This window comes from Rhinichthys klamathensis, unplaced genomic scaffold (genome assembly GCF_029890125.1).
Source record: "Rhinichthys klamathensis goyatoka isolate OS25496 unplaced genomic scaffold, OSU_Roscu_1.1 h1tg000108l_1, whole genome shotgun sequence".
NCBI lineage: Eukaryota > Metazoa > Chordata > Actinopteri > Cypriniformes > Leuciscidae > Rhinichthys > Rhinichthys klamathensis.
In genome coordinates this window covers 526976-548582 of record NW_026606646.1, presented here as the reverse complement: position 1 = coordinate 548582, position 21607 = coordinate 526976, and the positions used below count along the sequence as shown (strand labels likewise).

The 21607-nt window shown below is 42.4% G+C and overlaps 2 protein-coding genes across 4 annotated transcripts in view; both read right to left on the bottom strand.

Moving 5' to 3' along the window:
• LOC130087365 (transforming growth factor beta-1-induced transcript 1 protein-like) overlaps positions 1-15612 on the bottom strand; it is a 252832-nt gene extending 237220 nt beyond the window's left edge. Inside the window, exons 1-2 of one of the 3 annotated variants that reach the window (XM_056253640.1) lie at positions 15453-15612; positions 7303-7353 (exon numbers count right to left, since the gene is read on the bottom strand). In XM_056253640.1, the coding sequence (XP_056109615.1) occupies positions 7303-7353; positions 15453-15465 (64 nt within the window). In that variant the 5' untranslated portion in view covers positions 15466-15612. The remainder of the gene's footprint in view (positions 1-7302; positions 7354-15452) is intronic. The other 2 variants (XM_056253642.1, XM_056253643.1) reach the window with 2 other exon arrangements.
• Positions 1-21607, bottom strand: part of pkmyt1 (protein kinase, membrane associated tyrosine/threonine 1) — a 176143-nt gene that overhangs the window by 36144 nt on the left and 118392 nt on the right. The window lies entirely within an intron of this gene.

The window sequence follows — 21607 nt, the reverse complement described above, 5'->3', positions numbered from 1 at the left end:
TTGACACAGTTAACCACCAGATCCACCAGATCCTGTCAATCGTAAAGATGAAGGGCATCTTGGGAGCTGCACTCCAATGGTTCAAGTCTTACCTCTCAGGTAGGTCCTTTAGGGTGTCATGGAGGGGACTGGTGTCTAAAACCCAACATCTAGCTACTGGGGTGCCTCAGGGCTCAGTGCTTGGACCACTTCTCTTTTCCATCTACGTGACATCACTAAGATCTGTGATTCAGAAACATGGCTTTTCCCATCACTGCTACGCTCATGACACACAACTCTACCTCTCATTCCAGCCTGACGATCGGTATAGCTGCTCGTATCTAAGCCTGCCTGACAGACATTTCTGGCTGGATGAAGGACCACCACCTTCAACTAAACCTTGCGAAGACAGAGCTACTTGTGGTCCCGGCCAACCCAACACTTCATCACAACTTCTCCATTCAGCTAGGCTCGTCATCCATAACTCCATCAATTCATTCATTGATGATCAATTGAACTTCACAGACCACATTGCTAGAACTGCCCGGTCATGTAGATTTGCCTTGCACAACATTAGGAGGATCAGGTCCTTCCTAACAGAGCATGCTACACAACTCCTTGTCCAAGCGCTTGTTCTATCCAGACTGGACTATTGTAATGCTCTCCTGGCTGGTCTTCCAGCTTGCTCTGTCAAACCTCTACAACTGATCCAGAATGCTGCCGCCAGAGTGGTCTTTAATGATCCAAAGAGAGCACACGTCACTCCTCTCCTCACAAAATTGCAGTGGTTGCCAGTTGCCGCTCGCATTAAATTCAAGTCACTGACGTTTGCCTACAGAACAACCACTGGTTCTGCTCTCTTTGACCTAAACTCATTACTTCAGACTCATGTGCCATCCAGAAACTTGCGCTCTGCAAGCGAATGTCGTCGTTTGGTACCATGTCAAAGAGGCACAAAATCTCTTTCTCTGACCTTTATCATGACTGTTCCCTGCTGGTGGAATTATCTGCCTAACTCAACCAGAGCTTTCAAGAACTTTCAACTTTTCAACTTTCAAGAAACTGCTGAAGACGCATCTTTTTCGGCAGCACTTGATCCAGTAATACTAACACTTTCTCTTTCTCTTCTATTCTATTTAAAAAAAAAAATATATATATATATATATATATATATATATATATTTTACATGGACTGCGTTAGATTAAACTAAGAGGGGTCATAGCACTTGCATATTGTTGTCCTACTGTTAGTTTAACTGCTTCTGTTGTTCTCATTTGTAAGTCGCTTTGGATAAAAGCGTCTACTAAATGAATAAATGTAAATGTAAATAAAAATGTAAATAACTGTTTTCAACATTGATAATAATGAGAAATATTTCTTGAGCAGCAAATCATCATTAGAATGATTTCTGAAGAATCATGCATGACACTGAAGACTGGAGTGATGATGCTGAAAATTCAGCTTTGATCACAGGAATAAATTACACTTTACTATATTTTCACATAGAAAACTAATTTAAAAAAGCTGTTTTAAATGGTAATAATATTTCACAAAATTACTGTCAAATAAAATGCAGCCGTGGTGAGCAGAAGAGACTTCTTTTAAAACCATTAAAAAAAATGTACCGATCCAACTTTTGACTGGTAGTGTGTGTGTGTGTGTGTGTGTGTGTGTATATATTGTGACGAGCGTCCTCAGAGAAAGCAGCGTCGCCCTGGCAACCAACACAAAACACCTGCACGTCCTCATCGCCGGCTGATCGGTCACAGCTGCTCCCAATCAGCCCACAGCCACATAAGCAGCACATGCTCAGCAAACAGACAGACGCTAGTCTCGAACTGAATGAAAGCGCTGGTCTAACCTTTCTCTCTGTTCTCCCCAGAAAGCAGCGAGTGACCGACAGCCCATCGTTTTGGAACACGTTTTGGACACCCACTTTCGTTTGGATTGAACACTGAAGAGCACTTAAAGCACCAGCCACCACGCACCGGCTTACCTTCTTTCACCAGCCTTTGTTTGATTGTAAATAAATCCACCCTCCGGGGCCTTTTCACAAAGCCTGCCTTGTTGAGTGATTCTTCACCCCGTGACAGTGGTGGAGAATGCGGGCAAGTTCATGAAGAATCACCAACAAGTTCACCGCCCCAACCCCTAATTTTTTCCTTTTTTTTTGTCTGTGCACTACAGGTGGCGGAAAGTGGCGCGCTCGTCCCCGCAATGGAGGAAATATTACAACGCCTCGCTGAAGTGAGCATCCGCCAGCAACAAATCGTGGAACATCTTGCCACTTGCCAGGGCAGGACGGAGGAAGAACTCACCGCCGTTCGTGCCTCCGCCGCCCAGCGTGTTCTGCTACCTGATCCTCGCGCCCAAGCAACCCGCCTGCTGTCGAAGATGACCGCTGATGATGACGTGGAAGCCTTCCTGCAGGTCTTTGAAACCACCGCTCAGTATGAGGCATGGCCCGAGGACGAGTGGGCACGTGCGCTGGCACCCCTCCTCACCGGAGAAGCCCAACGGGCTTATTTCTCACTTCCCCGTGCGGCCGCCGAAGACTATAACGAAGTCAAGCGGGAAATTTTGGCTAGGCTCGGCCTCTCATCCATCTGCGCCGCCCAGCAGTTTCAGGAATGGGAGTTCAAGCCCCGCTTGCCAGCCCGTGCCCAAGCAGCCGAGCTCAGCCGCATTGCTCATCACTGGCTCTTGGAAGGGAACCCCACCGCAGCTCAGGTAGCGGAACGAGTGGTGGTCGATCGCCTCCTCCGCGCTCTACCCCGCGCACATCGACAAGCGGTTGGGATGAGGAATCCTACCAACACCCTGGAACTCGTGGAGGCGATCGAACTGGCGGATGCCATCCATCACCGCGAGGCTGGGGACCGAGCGCCGCCATTTCCCCGGAGGGTGGTCCAGGAGCGACGCCCGCTCGAAGGGACCCCACGACCAGTCAGCAGGCCGACGGTTCCCCCACCGCGAGATGAGCCCATGCCCAGCGCTGAACCACCGTCACCCCCGCGAGCGTGGTTGGCAGGTTGCATCGTCCACCAGCATGTACCATCGGGAGCCCCCGAAGCAGATGTGATGGTGGAAGGGAAACGTTTCCGGGCCCTGCTGGACTCAGGCAGTGCGGTCACCCTAATCCAGTCGCGGTTGTGCGCCCCCCGAAGCGGCCAGAAGAACTTCCTGCCGATTACCTGCGTGCACGGAGACACTCGCCAAGTACCGTCCCGTAGAATCACTATCTCGTCACCCCAAGGCACCTGGCCGGTGGAGGCTGGCCTGGTGAAGGACCTGCCGGTAGCCGTACTGCTTGGGAGGGATTGGCCCGGCTTCGACAGACTGCTCACCGCCGCTACTCAGCCTGCCAGCCCAGAGGGGAACCGTCAAAGACGGAGACGGCCTCGTGGACCCCGCCGCCGACCGGCCCTGCTCGCCTCCGACAGCGGGAGAGATGGTGAGTCCCCCTCCCAGATGACTAATCTGTTTTATGATGTATATCAACAGGCTGCTGGAGGTGGCTCCTTTGCTAAGGAACAGCGGGAGGACGATCGGCTCAAGCATTGTTGGGCTCAGGTGCGAGTCGTTGATGGAAAAGACGTCCTCCCACGGCCCCATCCTCTCCCGCATTTTGTCGTTGAGAATGGCCTGTTGTACTGTGTCGCTCAGCGGAGGGGGGAGGAGAAGAAATTGCTGGTTGTACCCCGAGCTAAGACCGAAACCATCCTGGAGCTGGCACATTCCCATCCCATGGCAGGTCACCTCGGGGCAGCCAACACCACTCAGCGCATCCGTGACCGCTTCCTCTGGCCGGGCCTAGAGGCCGAAGTGAAGCGGTTCTGCCAAGCCTGCCCGGCCTGCCAGGTCACGTCGCCCAGGACCCCACCCCCCAGCCCGCTCATCCCGTTGCCGATCATCGAAGTGCCCTTCGAGCGGATTGGAATGGACATAGTGGGGCCGTTGCCAAAGTCTGCCCGGGGACACGAACACATCCTGGTAATCGTCGACTATGCCACCCGGTACCCAGAAGCAGTTCCCCTGCGTAAGGCCACCGCGAAGTCCATTGCCCAGGAGCTGTTTCTGATGGCCAGCCGGGTCGGCCTCCCCTCGGAGATCCTGACTGACCAGGGGACCCCGTTCATGTCCCGGCTGATGGCGGATCTCTGCAGGCTGCTACGGGTGAAGCAGTTGAGGACCACAGTCTACCACCCTCAGACGGACGGACTTGTGGAGAGATTCAACCAGACCCTCAAGCAGATGCTTAGACGAGTGACGGCGGAGGATAAGCGGGATTGGGACCTTATGATCCCCTACGTGCTCTTTGGGGATCCGCGAAGTTCCCCAGGCCTCAACTGGCTTCACCCCCTTTGAGCTCCTGTTCGGCCGTCAACCACGTGGGCTCCTGGACGTCGCCAGGGAAGCTTGGGAGCAGCAGCCTGGCCCTCATCGCACTATCATCGAACATGTTCGACAGATGAGAGAACGGATCGATCGAGTGATGCCATTGGTCCGGGAACACCTCAGCAAGGCCCAGCAAGCGCAGCAACGCCACTACAACAGGGCAGCCCAACCACGGGAATTCCAGCCCGGAGACCGCGTCATGGTCCTGGTCCCCAGCTCCGCCTGCAAGTTCCTGGCCTCCTGGAAAGGGCCATATACGGTGGTGGAAAGGATTGGACCAGTCACGTACCGGCTGAGGCAACCTGGTCGACGGCAGGCGGAGCAACTCTACCATGTCAACCTCCTGAAGAAGTGGGTGGGGACGCGGGACCAGATGGCTGCCTTGAGTCTCACCGATCCCGTGGTTGTTGACGTCAACCCTCATCTCTCGGCTGCCCAGAAGGTGGAGCTGCAGCACCTGGTCAGTCAGTTCCAGGATGTTTTCTCTTCTCAGCCCGGGCAGACCAGCGTGATCCAGCACGACATCAAGACACCCCCAGGAGTCATCGTCAGGCAACGGCCCTACCGTATTCCGGAAGCTCGTCGGCAGGCTATTGAGGAAGAGATCCAACAAATGCTGAAGTTGGGGGTAATTGAACCATCCCGAAGTCCGTGGTCCAGCCCCATTGTGATGGTCCCAAAGCCGGATGGCACCCTCCGCTTTTGTAACGACTTCCGCCACCTGAACGAAGTCTCCGAATTCGACGGGTACCCTATGCCTCGGGTCGACGAACTGCTGGACCGCCTCGGAAGGGCCCGGTACATCAGCACCCTAGACCTCACCAAGGGCTATTGGCAGGTACCACTCTCTGAAGCTGCTAAGCCGAAGACTGCCTTCTCGACTCCCAGTGGTCACTGGCAGTACCGGACTCTACCCTTTGGCCTGCACGGGGCCCCTGCGACGTTCCAGAGAATGATGGACATCCTCCTGCGGCCCCACCAGGCATACGCAGCCGCCTACATAGATGATGTGGTGATCCACTCCGAGGCATGGGAGGAACATTTGGATCGTCTGCGGAGGGTGCTCTCAGAGCTCCGGCGGGCTGGACTCACCGCCAATCCCCGCAAATGCCACCTAGCCCTCTCCGAGGCCAAGTACCTGGGCTTCCAAGTCGGACGAGGCCTCATACGGCCGCAGGAAAAGAAAGTAGAGGCCATCCACTCCGCCCCGAGACCCCGGACGAAGACCCAGGTACGAGCCTTCTTGGGGTTGGCGGGTTATTACCGATGTTTTATCCCCAACTTCTCCTCTTTAGCCGCCCCCCTGACAGACCTGACCAGAAAGGGGCAGCCGGAGAAAGTATGCTGGACCCCATCGGTCGAGGAGGCCTTCGCCCAGGTCAAAGCAGCGCTTACGTCCTCACCAGTACTCCGTGCTCCCGACTTCAGCTGCCCCTTTCTGTTGCAGACGGATGCCTCCGACACAGGACTGGGAGCCGTCCTGTCCCAAATTCAGGGAGGTGAGGAGCATCCGATCATTTACATCAGCAGGAAGCTGTCCCCGGCCGAGAGGAAGTACGCCGCCGTGGAGAAGGAAGCCCTGGCTATCAAGTGGGCAGTCGTGGAGCTCCGGTACTACCTCCTAGGCCGCAAGTTCACCCTGGTCACAGACCACGCACCCCTACAATGGATGGCCCGTGCCAAGGACACCAACGCCAGGGTGACTCGCTGGTTCCTAGCGCTACAGGACTTCCACTTTGAGGTACGACATCGGGCCGGGGCCGCCAACGCGAACGCCCATGGCCTCTCACGGATCTGGACAGCTTATGCAGGTCTGTCAGGGGTCATTCCCCACCCTCCCCTTACTTCACCCCTGCTATCTCCATTCGTTCACAGGACCAGAACGACGCTTAGGGGGGGGGAATGTGACGAGCGTCCTCAGAGAAAGCAGCGTCGCCCTGGCAACCAACACAAAACACCTGCACGTCCTCATCGCCGGCTGATCGGTCACAGCTGCTCCCAATCAGCCCACAGCCACATAAGCAGCACATGCTCAGCAAACAGACAGACGCTAGTCTCGAACTGAATGAAAGCGCTGGTCTAACCTTTCTCTCTGTTCTCCCCAGAAAGCAGCGAGTGACCGACAGCCCATCGTTTTGGAACACGTTTTGGACACCCACTTTCGTTTGGATTGAACACTGAAGAGCACTTAAAGCACCAGCCACCACGCACCGGCTTACCTTCTTTCACCAGCCTTTGTTTGATTGTAAATAAATCCACCCTCCGGGGCCTTTTCACAAAGCCTGCCTTGTTGAGTGATTCTTCACCCCGTGACAATATATATATATATATATATATCAAATTATATATTGCTTGAGAAGTTTTTTGTATTATTATTTGTATGATTTCCAACTTGATAGTTTGCTGTATAATACAACCAACTTCAGTGTTGAAAAGAAGTTTGTCTATGGTGCATCTATGAAAAGCAAGAAAGGAGGTATTGTTGTTGTGTCTAACTTAAATTCTAAAAACTGTCAAAGCAAACAAAGGGAATATGTACAGATAATTACAGAGTTGCATCTACAACAGGATGTTATGAGCAAATGACTTTGGCTGTATTTACAGCACAAACATTTACATACACTTTAAAACTTAGATTTTAGTCAGACTAAAACAATCATTTGTCTTTATAAAATGTCATGATATGCATAAGTCAGACTAAAATCTAAATATTCTGGAAATGGAAGGGGAAGTCAAGAGCAGTGCGTCATCCATATGTTTCACGCATACAGAAACGTTATATAGCCTGCTTGCAAGTTGTTGTTGTATCATGCTTGTTGTATGGTGATTTAAAGTGTTGAAATAACAAAACATGCAAAGAAAATTGCTGTAAATGTGCAAACACATCAATAGGAGGACAAACAGACAGTCAGAAAACTACGTACCAAACAAAACAACACGGGGACTGAGAGGGTAGTTAGATGTATCAGACACTCCTGAAGAGAGGCAGACAGACAGACTATGAGACCATAGACACACATCAGCTAGCAGAGCAAAAACTACAACCAAATGCCTGTTTGTACATTATGAGGCTGAAAAACAGATGTATCCAGTGAGAGGGAATGCATGTGTGCTTGTACACCATATGAAATGTTAATGTGAGATGCTTTAATGGAATCAATTAATTAATAAATTCTTAATCTAAACAATAAAGACTGCTAATTATTAAAATGAAGTCAACACCAAATACTATAGTAGGCCTATATGTAAATTATGCACAAGATAACTTCTCTAAACTCTGCTATAACACTACTGTGGATTTAATGTAATCAATGAATTCTTTGTTGTTGTTTTTGTTGTTGTTTTCTAAACACACTTTATATTAATGTGCATTCAATACCCTCGTCACTGACCCTACAGCCATAACTATATAGAATATAGTGCTATATTAATTACAAATTAAAATGATTAAATAAATGGAGCATTTTTTGCACTTTCAGTGACATTTCATTTCTTACCCTACAATGAAGTCAAAGGCCCCACATTGGTGTTACTGTACATATCAACAAGGACATGAAGATTAATGTATTTTTCCAGAACACTTTTTTGTGGGTCTTTAAAGTGTGCTTGAATAAAAACAAAAACTAGATCACCCTGGGTGAACTTAATTCATGTAGAAGTTATTTTATCATCCAGTTCAACAAACCATTCTGTATAAATGGTTTGTGCACTGTGCTCATAAATGGAGCTAAAATTCTTCTCTCTGGAAATTCCAACCATATTTAGAGAAGCATGTTCATTTGGCTTGGCTAACAGCCCACTCAACAATCAAGCAGTATACTTTGACAAATAACCTTAAAAAGCTCTGCACAAGAATAGAAGGGGAATTTAACCCACAAAGATAAACCAGTCAATAATGTTATATTTGATATTTAAGATTAAGTTATATTTAAAGCTGCAGTCCGTAGTTTTTCTTCTTTGTTGCTATGTTTGAAATCTGCAATTGCAGTTATTCGTGGAATTATCAACTTTACGTGGGTTGTGTGTCGTGGGTTGTGCCAATGTTTTGAGGAGAATGTGCGGCTGTCATAGCCTGGATGCCAGCCCGAACCCCGCCCACAACATTTTTTGGTCGGGAAGTTCGGTCTGGACTCGATCCATTGAGGAGTAATTATGATCGGTTCAGAAATCGTCGGGCCAATCAAATTGCCAGGGCGGGCTTTATACGATGATGGACAGATGATCTGCAGTTACGTAATCATCACGTTATCAAAGAGCACTTGGTTTGAATGTTGAACTGGTTTCCCTCAAAGTTGACTGCAGCTGGAGAATTGAGATGTATAGATTCCGCTATCGCGTCTGTTGTAAAAGAAATCAACAGCGCATTAATTTTAAAAGACGAACAGAGAACTGCAATCAAGGCATTTGTCGATCGGCAAGATGTGTTTGCCGTCCTTCCTATGGGATTCGGCAAATGTTTAATTTATCAGCTGGCTCCGATGGTCGCTAAGAAGATGGGACGCAATGAAAGCCCTGTGGTCGTTGTGGTTTCTCCTTTGTTCGCACTCATGGAGGACCAAGTAAAAGAATCAACACTCATTATTTTATTACTTCTTCCAGCCTGCGTGCAGTTGAGTTCTGTTGACGACTATGCGTAGTAGCTCAACATACGTCACTCACTGCGTTGCTCTGATTGGTTGTAGGTCTATACAATTGAGTGCAGGTTTTTTTTTTTTCCTGGTTCGGTTAAGACACGCCTCATAATCAAAGCCCTATGGAGCAGTATCAGACTCACATTCTGACTAGAATATGAGAATGACGAAGTCAGGCTACGGCTCATCTGGAATCACAAATTCTACTTTTTGGAAGTATGGCCAAAATAAGAATTTTCACTGGAAAATGTCATCTGAACAAGTAAGTAACATCCACTTTTGTTCTGACCAACTAAGGCGAAAAAAGCATTGCAGTAAATTGTGCTGATTAAATCTAACGATTGCTTATCATATCACGTCAAACCGTGCAAATTATACTTTGTTCTCAAATTGTTAATGTTAACAACATCAGCATTGCGTGACTACATTTAATGCCCTTCCGATGTTTATCCTTGTTTTCGCATGGGCCCGGTTGCAATCTCTTTTTTTCTGTAGCCAATCCGAAGTCCGAAGTCTTTTGCATTTTACAATGGGTGAATCTCCAGTTGTCACTGGTGATTGTTGTTTGAAACTTTCTGGATCCGCCATCAAATTGATAAGTTTAATTATATCAAGTGCTGTGAGAAAAGGCTATAAATCTCCACCTGCAAACATCCTCACACGCAATATAGCCTACTAGCCGAGACACCTTCTTTATGTGACCACCTTCAAGCTGGCAGTAATAAAACCTCTCATTAAGAAACCGCAATTAGATCCAAATAACTTAGCAAATTACAGACCGATTTCAAATCTCCCATTTATGTCTAAAATACTAGAAAAGACTGTGTCCGCTCAATTGTGCTCTTTCATGCAAGAAAATGAGATATATGAAAAATTTCAGTCAGGATTCAGACCGCATCATAGCACAGAAACTGCGCTAGTTAAAATTACAAATGATTTACTTTTAGCTTCTGACCAAGGCTGTATCTCAATACTAGTTCTACTCGATCTTAGTGCTGCGTTTGACACTATCGATCATAAAATACTCTTGGATCGACTACAAAACTACACTGGTGTTCAGGGACAGGCATTAAGCTGGTTCAGATCGTATTTATCAGACCGTTACCATTCTGTTTGTTTAAATGGGGAAAAATCGAAGATAACGTCAGTAGACTATGGAGTGCCGCAAGGATCGGTGTTAGGCCCTCTGCTATTCTCAATATATATGCTGCCACTTGGTAATATTATAAGAAAACATGGAATTAATTTCCACTGTTATGCTGATGACACTCAATTATATATTTCATCACTGCCAGATGAAAACACTAACTCATCAAAATTGACAGAGTGTCTTAAAGATATAAAATGCTGGATGACGCATAATTTCCTGCTACTAAATCCAGATAAAACTGAGGTATTACTTGTTGGTCCAAAAAACTATCCACAAAACCACTTACAATACAACTTTAATATAGAAGGATGTCCTGTTACTTTATCCTCTACGGTAAAAGACCTGGGAGTTATACTAGACCACAACTTGTCTTTCGAAAATCATATTTCATATGTTACAAGAACGGCCTTTTTCCATCTTAGAAACATTGCTAAATTACGTAACATGCTATCTGTTTCCGATGCAGAAAAGTTAGTTCATGCATTCATGACCTCGAGACTAGATTACTGTAATGCTTTATTAGCCGGTTGTCCTGCATCCTCAATAAACAAGCTACAGTTAGTGCAAAATGCAGCCGCTAGAGTTCTTACTAGGTCAAGAAAATATGATCATATAACACCGATTCTATCATCTCTGCACTGGTTACCTATCAAGTTCCGTATCAATTACAAAGTACTACTACTGACCTATAAAGCCCTAAATGGTTTAGCTCCTGTGTATTTAATGGACCTTCTATCGCCCTACAATCCATCGCGTTCTTTAAGATCACTAAATTCGAGGCTTCTAGTCATTCCTAGGATATCTAAGTCCACTAAAGGAGGGAGGGCGTTCTCACATTTAGCTCCTAAACTCTGGAATAGCCTTCCTGATATTGTTCGAGGCTCTGACTCGCTGTCCCAGTTTAAAACTAGATTAAAGACGCATCTTTTTAGCCAAGCATTTACATAATGCTTACCTTTTATTATACTGCTGAATCAGATCAAATGCATTTAATACTATAAAACTTGAAGAGACTGTAGGTTATCTGTATAGGTTGCATAGTATTTGCAGTCATTACGTTCCTGTGTATATTGCGTGAATGACGGGTGGTTGGGCAGATATTGTGTTTTGCGGTAGGTAGTATGCCATACGGAACCGTTGTCCACTGAAACTGCCTATTCACGCACCAGTGGGGCTCGACAGCCTTAGTCAACGGGTTGGCGCGTATGGTTGGGTTGCGGAGAGATTGTGAGATTGTGGTTAGGTCTCAGCAGCAGGAGGGACGTAGAGGTCAGTAAGCTGGGCTGAGTTGAGTGGGGGACGGAGGGGGGTGATTTTGGGACGCAAGAGTCACTGTCTTCATGTTTTGTCTTTTACGCCTGTGTTATGGAAATCATCATTATGAACAGCAGCTACGCTAATTATTTTCCCTTTGCTTTTCTGCTGTTATCTCGGGACGCGAGTCCCGAGAAAATGGCGTTCGTCAGCTCCAGTTTGTATCCAGCCTCTCACGGAGACTTCAGATGCTCCAATCACAAAGCCTATGAAGTGACGACTCAACACGGGCGATATGGACTCTCTATGGTGGACGGCACTGATCCTCAACAACTCGTCTTAAGACCGGCGTGCATACTTGGACTTCCAAAAAATACTCTAAATGTTCCGATCCAATCTGACTTGTAATGCTGCCCGAATCATGCACTGTTCTTCCGTTGGCCAGAGGAGAACTGGCCCCCCGACTGAGTCTGGTTTCTCCCAAGGTTTTTTTCTCCATTCTGTCACCTGATGGAGTTTTGGTTCCTTGCCACTGTTGCCTTGGATTTTGGCTTGCTTAGTTGGGGACATTTAACATTTAATATTCAATAATATTATTGATCTGCCTTACTTAAGGTGGACGTTGACGCAATTTCTTTTAGAAACAAACTTTGTTATATTGTTATATTGTTTTTGTTATATTGTTTTCATGTTATCACTGTGAAGCGCTTTGATACAATCTGTATTGTAAAAAGCGCTATATAAATAAAGGTGACTTGACTTGACTTGACATGTGTACAGATGTGACGTAATGACGCAAAGACATGCTCGAATTTCCCGCGGAAATCCACCAGCACCACTGGAATTAAAAACATTATAATAAGCTTACCGTTTTGAATCGAGCTATGGAAAGCAGATAGTTTTGAACACTGGCTGGTTATGTACTTGCGCAAAAAAATATTTTGGATCATTTTTAACCCAAAAAAGTTATGGACTGCAGCTTTAAAGCTCCAGTCCGTAACTTTTTTAAGTTAAAAATAATCCAAAATAATTATATTAAAAAAAACTTATTCTGCCAGTGGTCAAAACTATCTGCTTGCCATAGCTAGATTCAAAACGGTTAGCTTGTAATAATGATTTTAATTCCAGTGGTACTGGTGGGTTTCCGCGGGAAATTCGAGCATGTCTTTGCGTCATTACGTCACACCCGTATACATAAAGAAGGAGTTTCGGCTAGCCGGCTATACTGCGCGTGACGAGATGTTTAGATGTATAGGCTTTTCTTGCAGCACTTTACAATACATAATTAAACTTATGGCATCCAGAAAGATCCAAACAACAATCATCAGTGTCAACTGGAGATTAACCAGTTATAAAACCCAAAAGACTTCGTACTTTGGATTTAAGGTGGCTAGAGAAAGAGAAAGAAACCGTCTCATGCGAACACAATGGATTTAAACATCAGCGGGGCTTTTGAAAAGTGCGTGAACTCCGTGTTTTGAAGGGGTTCAAAACGGAAGAAGAGACGGCTTTTTTCTGCTGAACAAGTAAGTTAAGACATTTCAATAGTTCAATCGTGTAACAGTACGTTTTCTTAATTCACACAGTTATGGAGTTTCCTTTGTTGTGCCTTTCTCGTTTTGCTATTATGGAGAATATGAATTCTGAACTACACAGGTAACCATAAAACACATTAAATTTAACATTAGTCACGCAATGCTGATGTGATGTTGTTAACATGGACAATTTGAGAACAAAGTAGGCTATAATTTGCACGGTTGCTGTAAATCGCGTTGATTAAATCTAACGAAGCTTATCATGTCGAATGCTTTTTCCCCCTTAGTTGGTCAGAACAAAAATGGATGTTACTTACTTGTTCAGAAGACATTTTCTTATGAAAATTCTTATGTTGGTCAAACTTTCAAAAAGTGAATCTGTGATTCTGTATAACAGTATCCACACAGCGCGGTGACTGACAGCACCACTCGCCTCAAAACACTGTGTTCATCCGCGCTGTTTCATGCCGATTTACAACCCACGTAAAGTTGATAATTCTGCGAATCACTGCAGTTACAGATTTCGAACAGAGAGATGGCGACAAAGAGGAAAAGCTACGGACTGCAGCTTTAAGTTAAGTTAAAATTTAAGTTAAGATTTTTTTATGTTTTTGAAAAGAGTCTGTTATGCTAACCAAGGCTGCATTTATTGAATTAAAAATACAGTAAAAAACAGTAATATTGTGAAACATTATTACAATTTAAAAATAGTGTTCTTAATACTGTTCTTTCTAACTTTCTATTAATCAAGAGTCCTCAAAAAAATTATCACTGTTTTTACTAAAATATTATCAACATTGATAATAATATGAAAGGTTTCTTGAGCTGCAAATCAGCATGTTAAAATGACTTCTGAAGGATTTAAATCCGAAGACTGAAGTAATTATGCTGAAAATTCAGCTTTGTCATCACAGGAATACATTTTTAAATATATTAAAATAGAAAACAGTTATTTTAAATAATAATAATTCACAATATTACTGTATTTTTGATCAAATAAATGCATCTTTGGTGAGCATATGAGACTTATTTAAAAAAAAAAAAACATTAAAAAATCTTACCGATCCATATACTATACTAGGCTATACCAGTTGAATTATTGAAATGTTTATGTACCATGATACTTAATTGCTTGTTACATTTTTGGGTAACACTTTACTTGAAGGGGTGTGCATAAGACTAACATGACACCTTCATAATCATGACATGACACATGTTATGAATATGAAGGAAGTTTTATGCATGTTTGTGACAACTGTCATTAAGTGTCATTCGCTCAATTATGAGATTTTTAATGCAAATATGACATTGTTTGAGATGTCTTTGTTATGACACCTTGACATAAACCAATACATCATAACCTGTCAGTGTCTTTGTCATGACAACTTGACATTACTAAAACAACACAACCTGTCATAAACATGACATAGCAGATTAATTATCAAACTTAAGAAACCACTTAGCTTTATTGGTTAACATTACATTAAACTGTCAGGTGGTTGGTTTTGACATTGGCTGTCATGAAGCCATTATAACTATTTAATGACAAATTCAATTTGTACCACTGTAGTTGAGGTCACGAAAAATATTCATGACACAGTTATAATGGCCTTATGACAGCCAATGTCAAAACCAACCACATGACAGTTTAACTTAATTTAATGTCAAGTTGTCATGACAAAGACACTGACAGGTTATGATGTTATGGTTTATGTCAAGGTGTCATAACAAAGACATCTTAAACAATGTCATATTTGCATTCAAAATGTCATTATTGAGCGAAAGACACTTAATGACAGTTGTCATAATCATGCATAAACCCTACTTCATATTCATGACATATGTCATGTCATGGTTAAGAAGGTGTCATGTCAGTCTTATGTACACCCCTTCAAGTAAAGTGTTACCCATTTTTGTCTAGTGCATGTTTACATCCAAATTTGCACAGATGAGAATTTCTATAAAAATGTTACTAAAACAAACTAAAAACTAAAACGAGACAAATAAATGTCCTCATCTTCAGGAAGAATTATCCAAATAAAACCTATGTGGTGGCGGGTGAAAGGGCGGGTGTTTCTTCATAGGATCCAAGTTTTTTTTATAGTCCTTAAACGTTACCAGATGTGGGATGTACTGTGACTAAGATGCCGACTCTCAGGACGAATTAAACATATGTTACCCTTGATAACTGCCGAGAAGAACTGATGTATCAATGTGAACATACCTTTCATACAATTCTGTCGGACAGATGTAGATGTACGTGTCTGTTTTCGGACTGCAGCTCAAAAGTATGAATACGTGTCCATCTAGCTCATCTTTATCTAGAGCTCATCAGTGTGCTTTTAGAAACCGCTACGAAAAAGAAACGACGCCCCGTTCTAAGCCTTCCACCCTGTCCCAATCTTGCATTTCCATTTAGGCTACTATAATGGTTTACTGCAGTGATGTATTCAAAGGAAGTTTAGGAAACGTAGGCTATCATAAAATAATTAGACATTACATACCTAAATCGTCCATCAGTGTAAATAAAAGGAAGAAAAAAGTTTCAAATTGATATGACTTCCCGATGAAAGTATCTGAGAAATATGTCTGGTATTCTTTTTCCTGCTCGTCCCGAAGTTTCCAGGCTGGGAGTTGTCCTCGAACTGTGCGTTTTTCTTATTCCAGAGGACGTAACGGGTCAGAGGGGCGGATCTAGTTACATTTCCAGCCCATATTTGGAATTGAAAATTGTGCATTAGTTGTTCATAATGATGACTACTGGTAGATTAGAATAATAAAGCACGTACTGTATGTTACTTTTATAACCAAGATGCCAGAAACACATGCGTCCTCTTTGGTGCCAACAGATCATTTAAGAGTTTCCGCAGCATAGAGACAAACCAACAAAAAGTGCCATATTAGCCTACTGACAGCGTTATTTAAATCAGTTGGTTTTGACCCAGCTTCTTTCTTCTTTAGCATACCCTTTTGGAAAAAAAATAGTGCATAACTTTCATAATATAGTTTCATAATGGTTTCTAGTGTCTTTAAATTATATTTTAGTTCACATTAATTGCTTGTCAGTACATTCAACAGTGCACTTTAACTATATGTTAATGTCAGTTAACAATACACTTAAGTGTGAATTAAGTGTAATGTTTTCGACAGACTTATTGCCTATTATATATAATTGATTTCAAATGTGTCTCAGATTAAGTTCAAATTAAATGCAATTAGTTGAAATTAAGAGTGATATTTTTGGAACAACTTAAGTGGGACTTTAATACATTTTTGTATGGACTTTGAAATATGGTAAAAGTGTCCTTCCAAATATACTGAAAAGCAATTAATGTGAACTAAAATATACTTTAATGTAATATACATGTAGTGTACATTGTTATATAATTAAATACATTTGTAATTTAAAAAAAGTATGATAAAGTTGCAATTATTATATTTCAAATTTGAATAAAAACATATATTTTATTAACTCTTAATAACCTAGTTACAATCAACACAAATTCAAATTGAAACCCTCTACATTTACTGACAAAACAGTCTCTAAAATAAATACACAAAAACCTTTCTGTTGATGCACAAGAAAACTGAAAAAAGTGAAAATGGCTTGTCATTAATTTAAAGAACTTTTTATACTTGATCTGACTCAATAAATTCACTTTTCTGGCTTGTCTTTGGTCTAATGTAATTGAGTTTAGTTGTCTTGAAGTTAAAAAAAATAGTTTGGGTGTAATTTAAACTAATTGCTTTAAATCAAATTACAATTTTACGTCCACGTCCAAACCACATGACTACTGACGTCATCGAGCTTGGGTCGAGAATTTTCTGTTCGTCCGCCATCTTGTTTTGCTGTCGGAAGACTGTTGCGGATACGCAATTTCCACAGTATGGTGAGTAATCCTACAAATAAATTTTCATTAAGTTTAATCGCCGTTGATATACACTTGTATAATATTTAAGTAGAATTCAATGCATTCATGCATGTGTTTTGATGAATATTTGTTTTATTTTGGTCAGAGTCATCTGATATTTCAAGTGTAGCTATAGGGAATGTGAAGGTGATGTCACGCCGTGTTGCATTATGGGTCCGCCGCAATATTTACAGGATCGCACTCTGCCCCGCTATATTTGAATTTGTGTGTCGGAGGCTGTGTTTGTATTTCCTGTCGAGATTTTAATAAATGTCGGTGCTGCTCGATCAAGAACTGCCATAGCAGGTCACACGATCGTCCAGAGAGGAAACTGAACAATGGAATACGTTTTTTTCAGCTTTCCTTCTTGGAAAAAACAACAAGGGAAGCAGGTCGAGGAGCTGACGAGAAGACGCCGGATCGCATGGGTTGCCGCAATCAGGAGGAAAAACTTTACTTAGTTACTGTCCTCCACTACTACGTTTGTTAAAAGTTGTACAAAGCAAGAGGTTGTGTATTGTATATTCCTTGATGTCTAAGTTAGTAGGATAGTTGATGAATGATGTTGAATTTGTGGTTCATGTTAGCAGATGATAAAGCCAGGCCACATTGCATGAATCAAATTATATATTTTTTTGCTTACAATGAACAATTTGCTTTGATATTCTGTACATCTTTTTACATGCCTTTTTAAAATGTTTGTGAATCAAGTTTATATATAACTGCTTAATAGATACATTAAGTGACTTTTATCTGTTTCTGTACTGATTGCATCCACAAACCTTTAAGTACACATAAACTGGGATGGGCAAAGATACATCAAATTATTTTAAAATAAACTACCAAATACCCTCATTTTTACATGTCAACATTAACTGATGACAATAAGGCACAGTTGTATTTAACAAGTTACCCCATCTTGTGGCATTATAAAGTAATGTACAACAACAATTTATTTATTTTTTGCACAACCTATGAAAACTTAACATATGCTGAAAATAGCAAGCTAACATTAACTAAGAGAGCTGCTTCTCAGGTCAAATAGCTAGAACATTATGTACAATGGTAATCAACTTAGCCTAGGCTACTAAAACGAGCACCAAAACTAAATCATCTGGATCAATGTTGTTTATCGCGGACAGTTTGTCCAAATAATGTTTTTTGGCAGTGGCATTTTTTTATTTTTTTATTAAGAAAAGCATCTCAAGCACAGTACAAGGATCAGATTGTTACATAATTAAATAAAGGGGAAAATAAATAAATAAATAACTAAACAAACATAATAAATGCTCAAATGCGGATGAACATATAATCACAGTAACATATGCATACAAACTAACCAAAGGAGAGGAGAAGAAGCTAGACATATTCCAGACCAAATGCTTACGGAAGCTTTTCAAGATTCGATGGCAGCAACACGTCTCCAACAAGTCCGTTCTAGAGATGGCAGAAACAAAGAAAATCAGTGAGGAGGTGAGGAGACGGAGATGGAAATGGATCGGCCATGTGCTGAGGAAGGACAGAACGGACGACTGTGCTGTGGCCCTCGGGTGGACACCTGAAGGAAGAAGGAAAAGATGCCGCCCAAAAACAACTTGGCGGCGAATGGTGGAACTGGAACGAAACGGTGCAGGCTGGAACACGTGGAACACAGCACGACGTGCAGCTGCAAACCGAACCCAATGGAGGAGTGATGTCCAAGCCTTGTGTGCCTCCTGGCACGGAGCGAATTAACTATGCATACATATAAACAACTAAATAAACCAGAGGGGAATAAAAGAGAAAAATAAAAAAAAGGGTTTATCCAGAGCTCATCTCCTTAAAATAATCTAAAAATGGGCAACAAGATTTCAAGAAAAGATCGGGTTTCATTCTAACTGCAAATTTTATCTTTTCAAGTTTGAGGGCAAAAAGTAGGTCGAAAACCCTCTGACGATAGGTTGGAGGAGATGGCAGCTTCCAATTAATTAGTATAAGCCGTCTAGCCAACAATGTGCAAAGTGCAATATTATCCATTTCTAAAGATGTAAGATTAACATTTTCCGGAAGAACCCCAAATAAAGCTGTCAATGGGTTGGGGTCTATTACTGTGGTAAGAATTTCTGAGAGACAACTAAAAATTCCCCCCCTAAAACCTTAATAACTTAGGACAGGACCAAAAAGAATGAAACAGAGAGGCTGGCTCCACAACACAGCGTGGGCAGGTGGGGTCTAAATCAGGAAATATCTTGCCGAATTGCACCCTAGACCAATGAATACGATGCACTACCTTAAATTGAATAAGCCTATGCCTAGAGCTAACTGAAGAAGAATGTATCCTTTTTAAGATAGTGTCCCAGGTTTCATCTTCTAACAAAATACTTAAGTCCTGCTCCCAGAGAGATTTTAATGATCCGCTAGATGGGGTTTGTTTGTCATTTATTATACTGTAAATCTTTGAAATGGCACCCCTTATACATTTATGTTGATCTAAAATACACTCCAAGACACCACTAGGAGGGGCAGAGGGGAACTCCAGAAAATGTTTACGGGCCAAGCTCCGAACTTGAAAATACCGGAATAAATGGGAATTGGACAAAGAAAATTTATTTTTAAGTTGGTCAAATGAAGCAAAATTGTTATCTATAAATAGCTGATCAATTGTAACTAGACCCTGTGACTTCCAAATATTGAAAGCCCCATCAAAAAGAGAGGGCGGAAAGGAAGCGTTACTGGCAATGGGTGCAGCTGAAGAAAGACCCTTAAGCTCTAGAGCTCTGCGGAACTGAGTCCAAATCCTCAGAGAGTGTTTAACAATTGGATTCTTAATCGAGATACTATGAGTTGGAGGGATAGAAGAACAGAGCAAAGATGTCAGCGTGACTGAGGAACAACATAGCCTCTATTAGCCTCATTCCAGCCTCTATTTGCACCCAAAGAGGTTTACACAGTTGTAAATCATACCGGCACCAGTACAATAAGTTTCTAAAGTTGGCTGCACAGTAATACGTTTGAAAGTTAGGCAAAGCCAGACCTCCCACCTCTTTTGGCTTACCAAGATGCTTTAGACTTATTCGCCTTGGCTTGTTAATCCAAATAAATGACGAGATAGTCTTTTCCAGACCGGAGAAAAATGACTTAGGAATAAATATGGGCAAGCATTGAAATAAATATAAAAATTTGGGAAGAATGCTCATTTTAACTGCATTTACCCTTCCTATCAGTGACAGAGGAAGGGGTTTCCATGATAAAAACATAGATTTTGTGAGATCAAATAAAGGACTAAAATTGGTTTTAAATAAGTCAGCATGTTTACGTGTCACTTGGATACCCAAGTACCTAAATTGGTTATTAACAACTCTGAATTGGAAATTTGAATATGAGAGACTTAATGCAGCAGAATTCACTGGGAATAATTCGCTCTTGGAAAAATTCAATTTATAACCTGAAAAGGTACTAAATGAGCCCAATATTAAAAGAACTCGAGGAATTGAGACTAGAGGATTGGATAAAAATAAAATAAGATCGTCAGCATATAAAGAAACCTTCTGTTCTAGACCACCACGAAAAATGCCCTGCACCTCTGAGTCAGCACGTAATGCAATTGCAAGGGGTTCAATAGCAATAGCAAATAGAAGAGGGGAAAGGGGACAACCCTGCCTTGTGCCCCGACCTAGTGGAAAAGGATCTGAAATAATATTGTTTGAGCGTACAGATGCTTTGGGGGTGGCATAAAGGAGCTTTATCCAAGAAATTAATTTTGAACCAAATCCAAACCTCTCCAAAACATTTCTAAGATAGCCCCACTCGATGCGGTCAAATGCTTTTTCAGCATCCAGTGAGACCACCACTTCAGCATTGTTGGAATGGGATGAATACAAAACATTAAAAAGACGCCTAATATTAAAAAAAGAGTATCTGTCTCGAACAAAACCAGTTTGATCAGGTGAAATGACTCCATGGAAAGTTTTTTCAAGTCGAAAAGATAATACTTTAGCTAGTATCTTGTAATCACAATTTAAAAGTGATATGGGGCGATAAGAACCACAGTCTAGGGGGGGCTTATCTTTCTTAAGAATTAATGAAATAGTAGCCTGATAGAAGGTTGGGGGTAAGTTAGAATTTTGAAGACTCTCTAAAAAAAACAAAAGCAACACAGGGCATAATAATTTAGAAAATGCTTTATAAAAATCAGACGGGAAGCCGTCAGGACCCGGGGCCTTGCCTGTTTTCAAGGAAGCAATCGCATCAGCTATTTCTTCAATTTGAATATCCTCATCCAAAAAATCACACAAAGTCTTCTCTACAGAGGGGAAATCTAATTTATCTAAAAAGGTTTTCATTAAAGATACATCTTGAGGAGATCCCGAGGTGTACAAATTTCCATAGTATTGTTTAAATTGAGAGTTTATTTCTTTATAGTCAGTGGTAGTAATTCCTGAAGGTAACTTAAGTTGGGGTATCAAGTGTGACGTCTGCGTTTTACGAATTTGATAAGCTAACAATTTACCCGTCTTATCACCAAACTCATAGACCCTATGTTGAGCTCGTAAAAACAAATTCTCAGCCTCTTCAGTCGATAACAGATCATATTTTGTCTGCAAAATCTGACGTTCTTCATAAAGTTTGGAAGATGGGTTTAGTGAGTACTGAACATCAATAGCTGTTATAGAACTAGATAACTCATCTAGTTGCCTCTTTCGCTCTCTATTTTTATAAGACGAATATGAAATTATTAAACCGCGCAGATAACATTTTAAGGTCTCCCA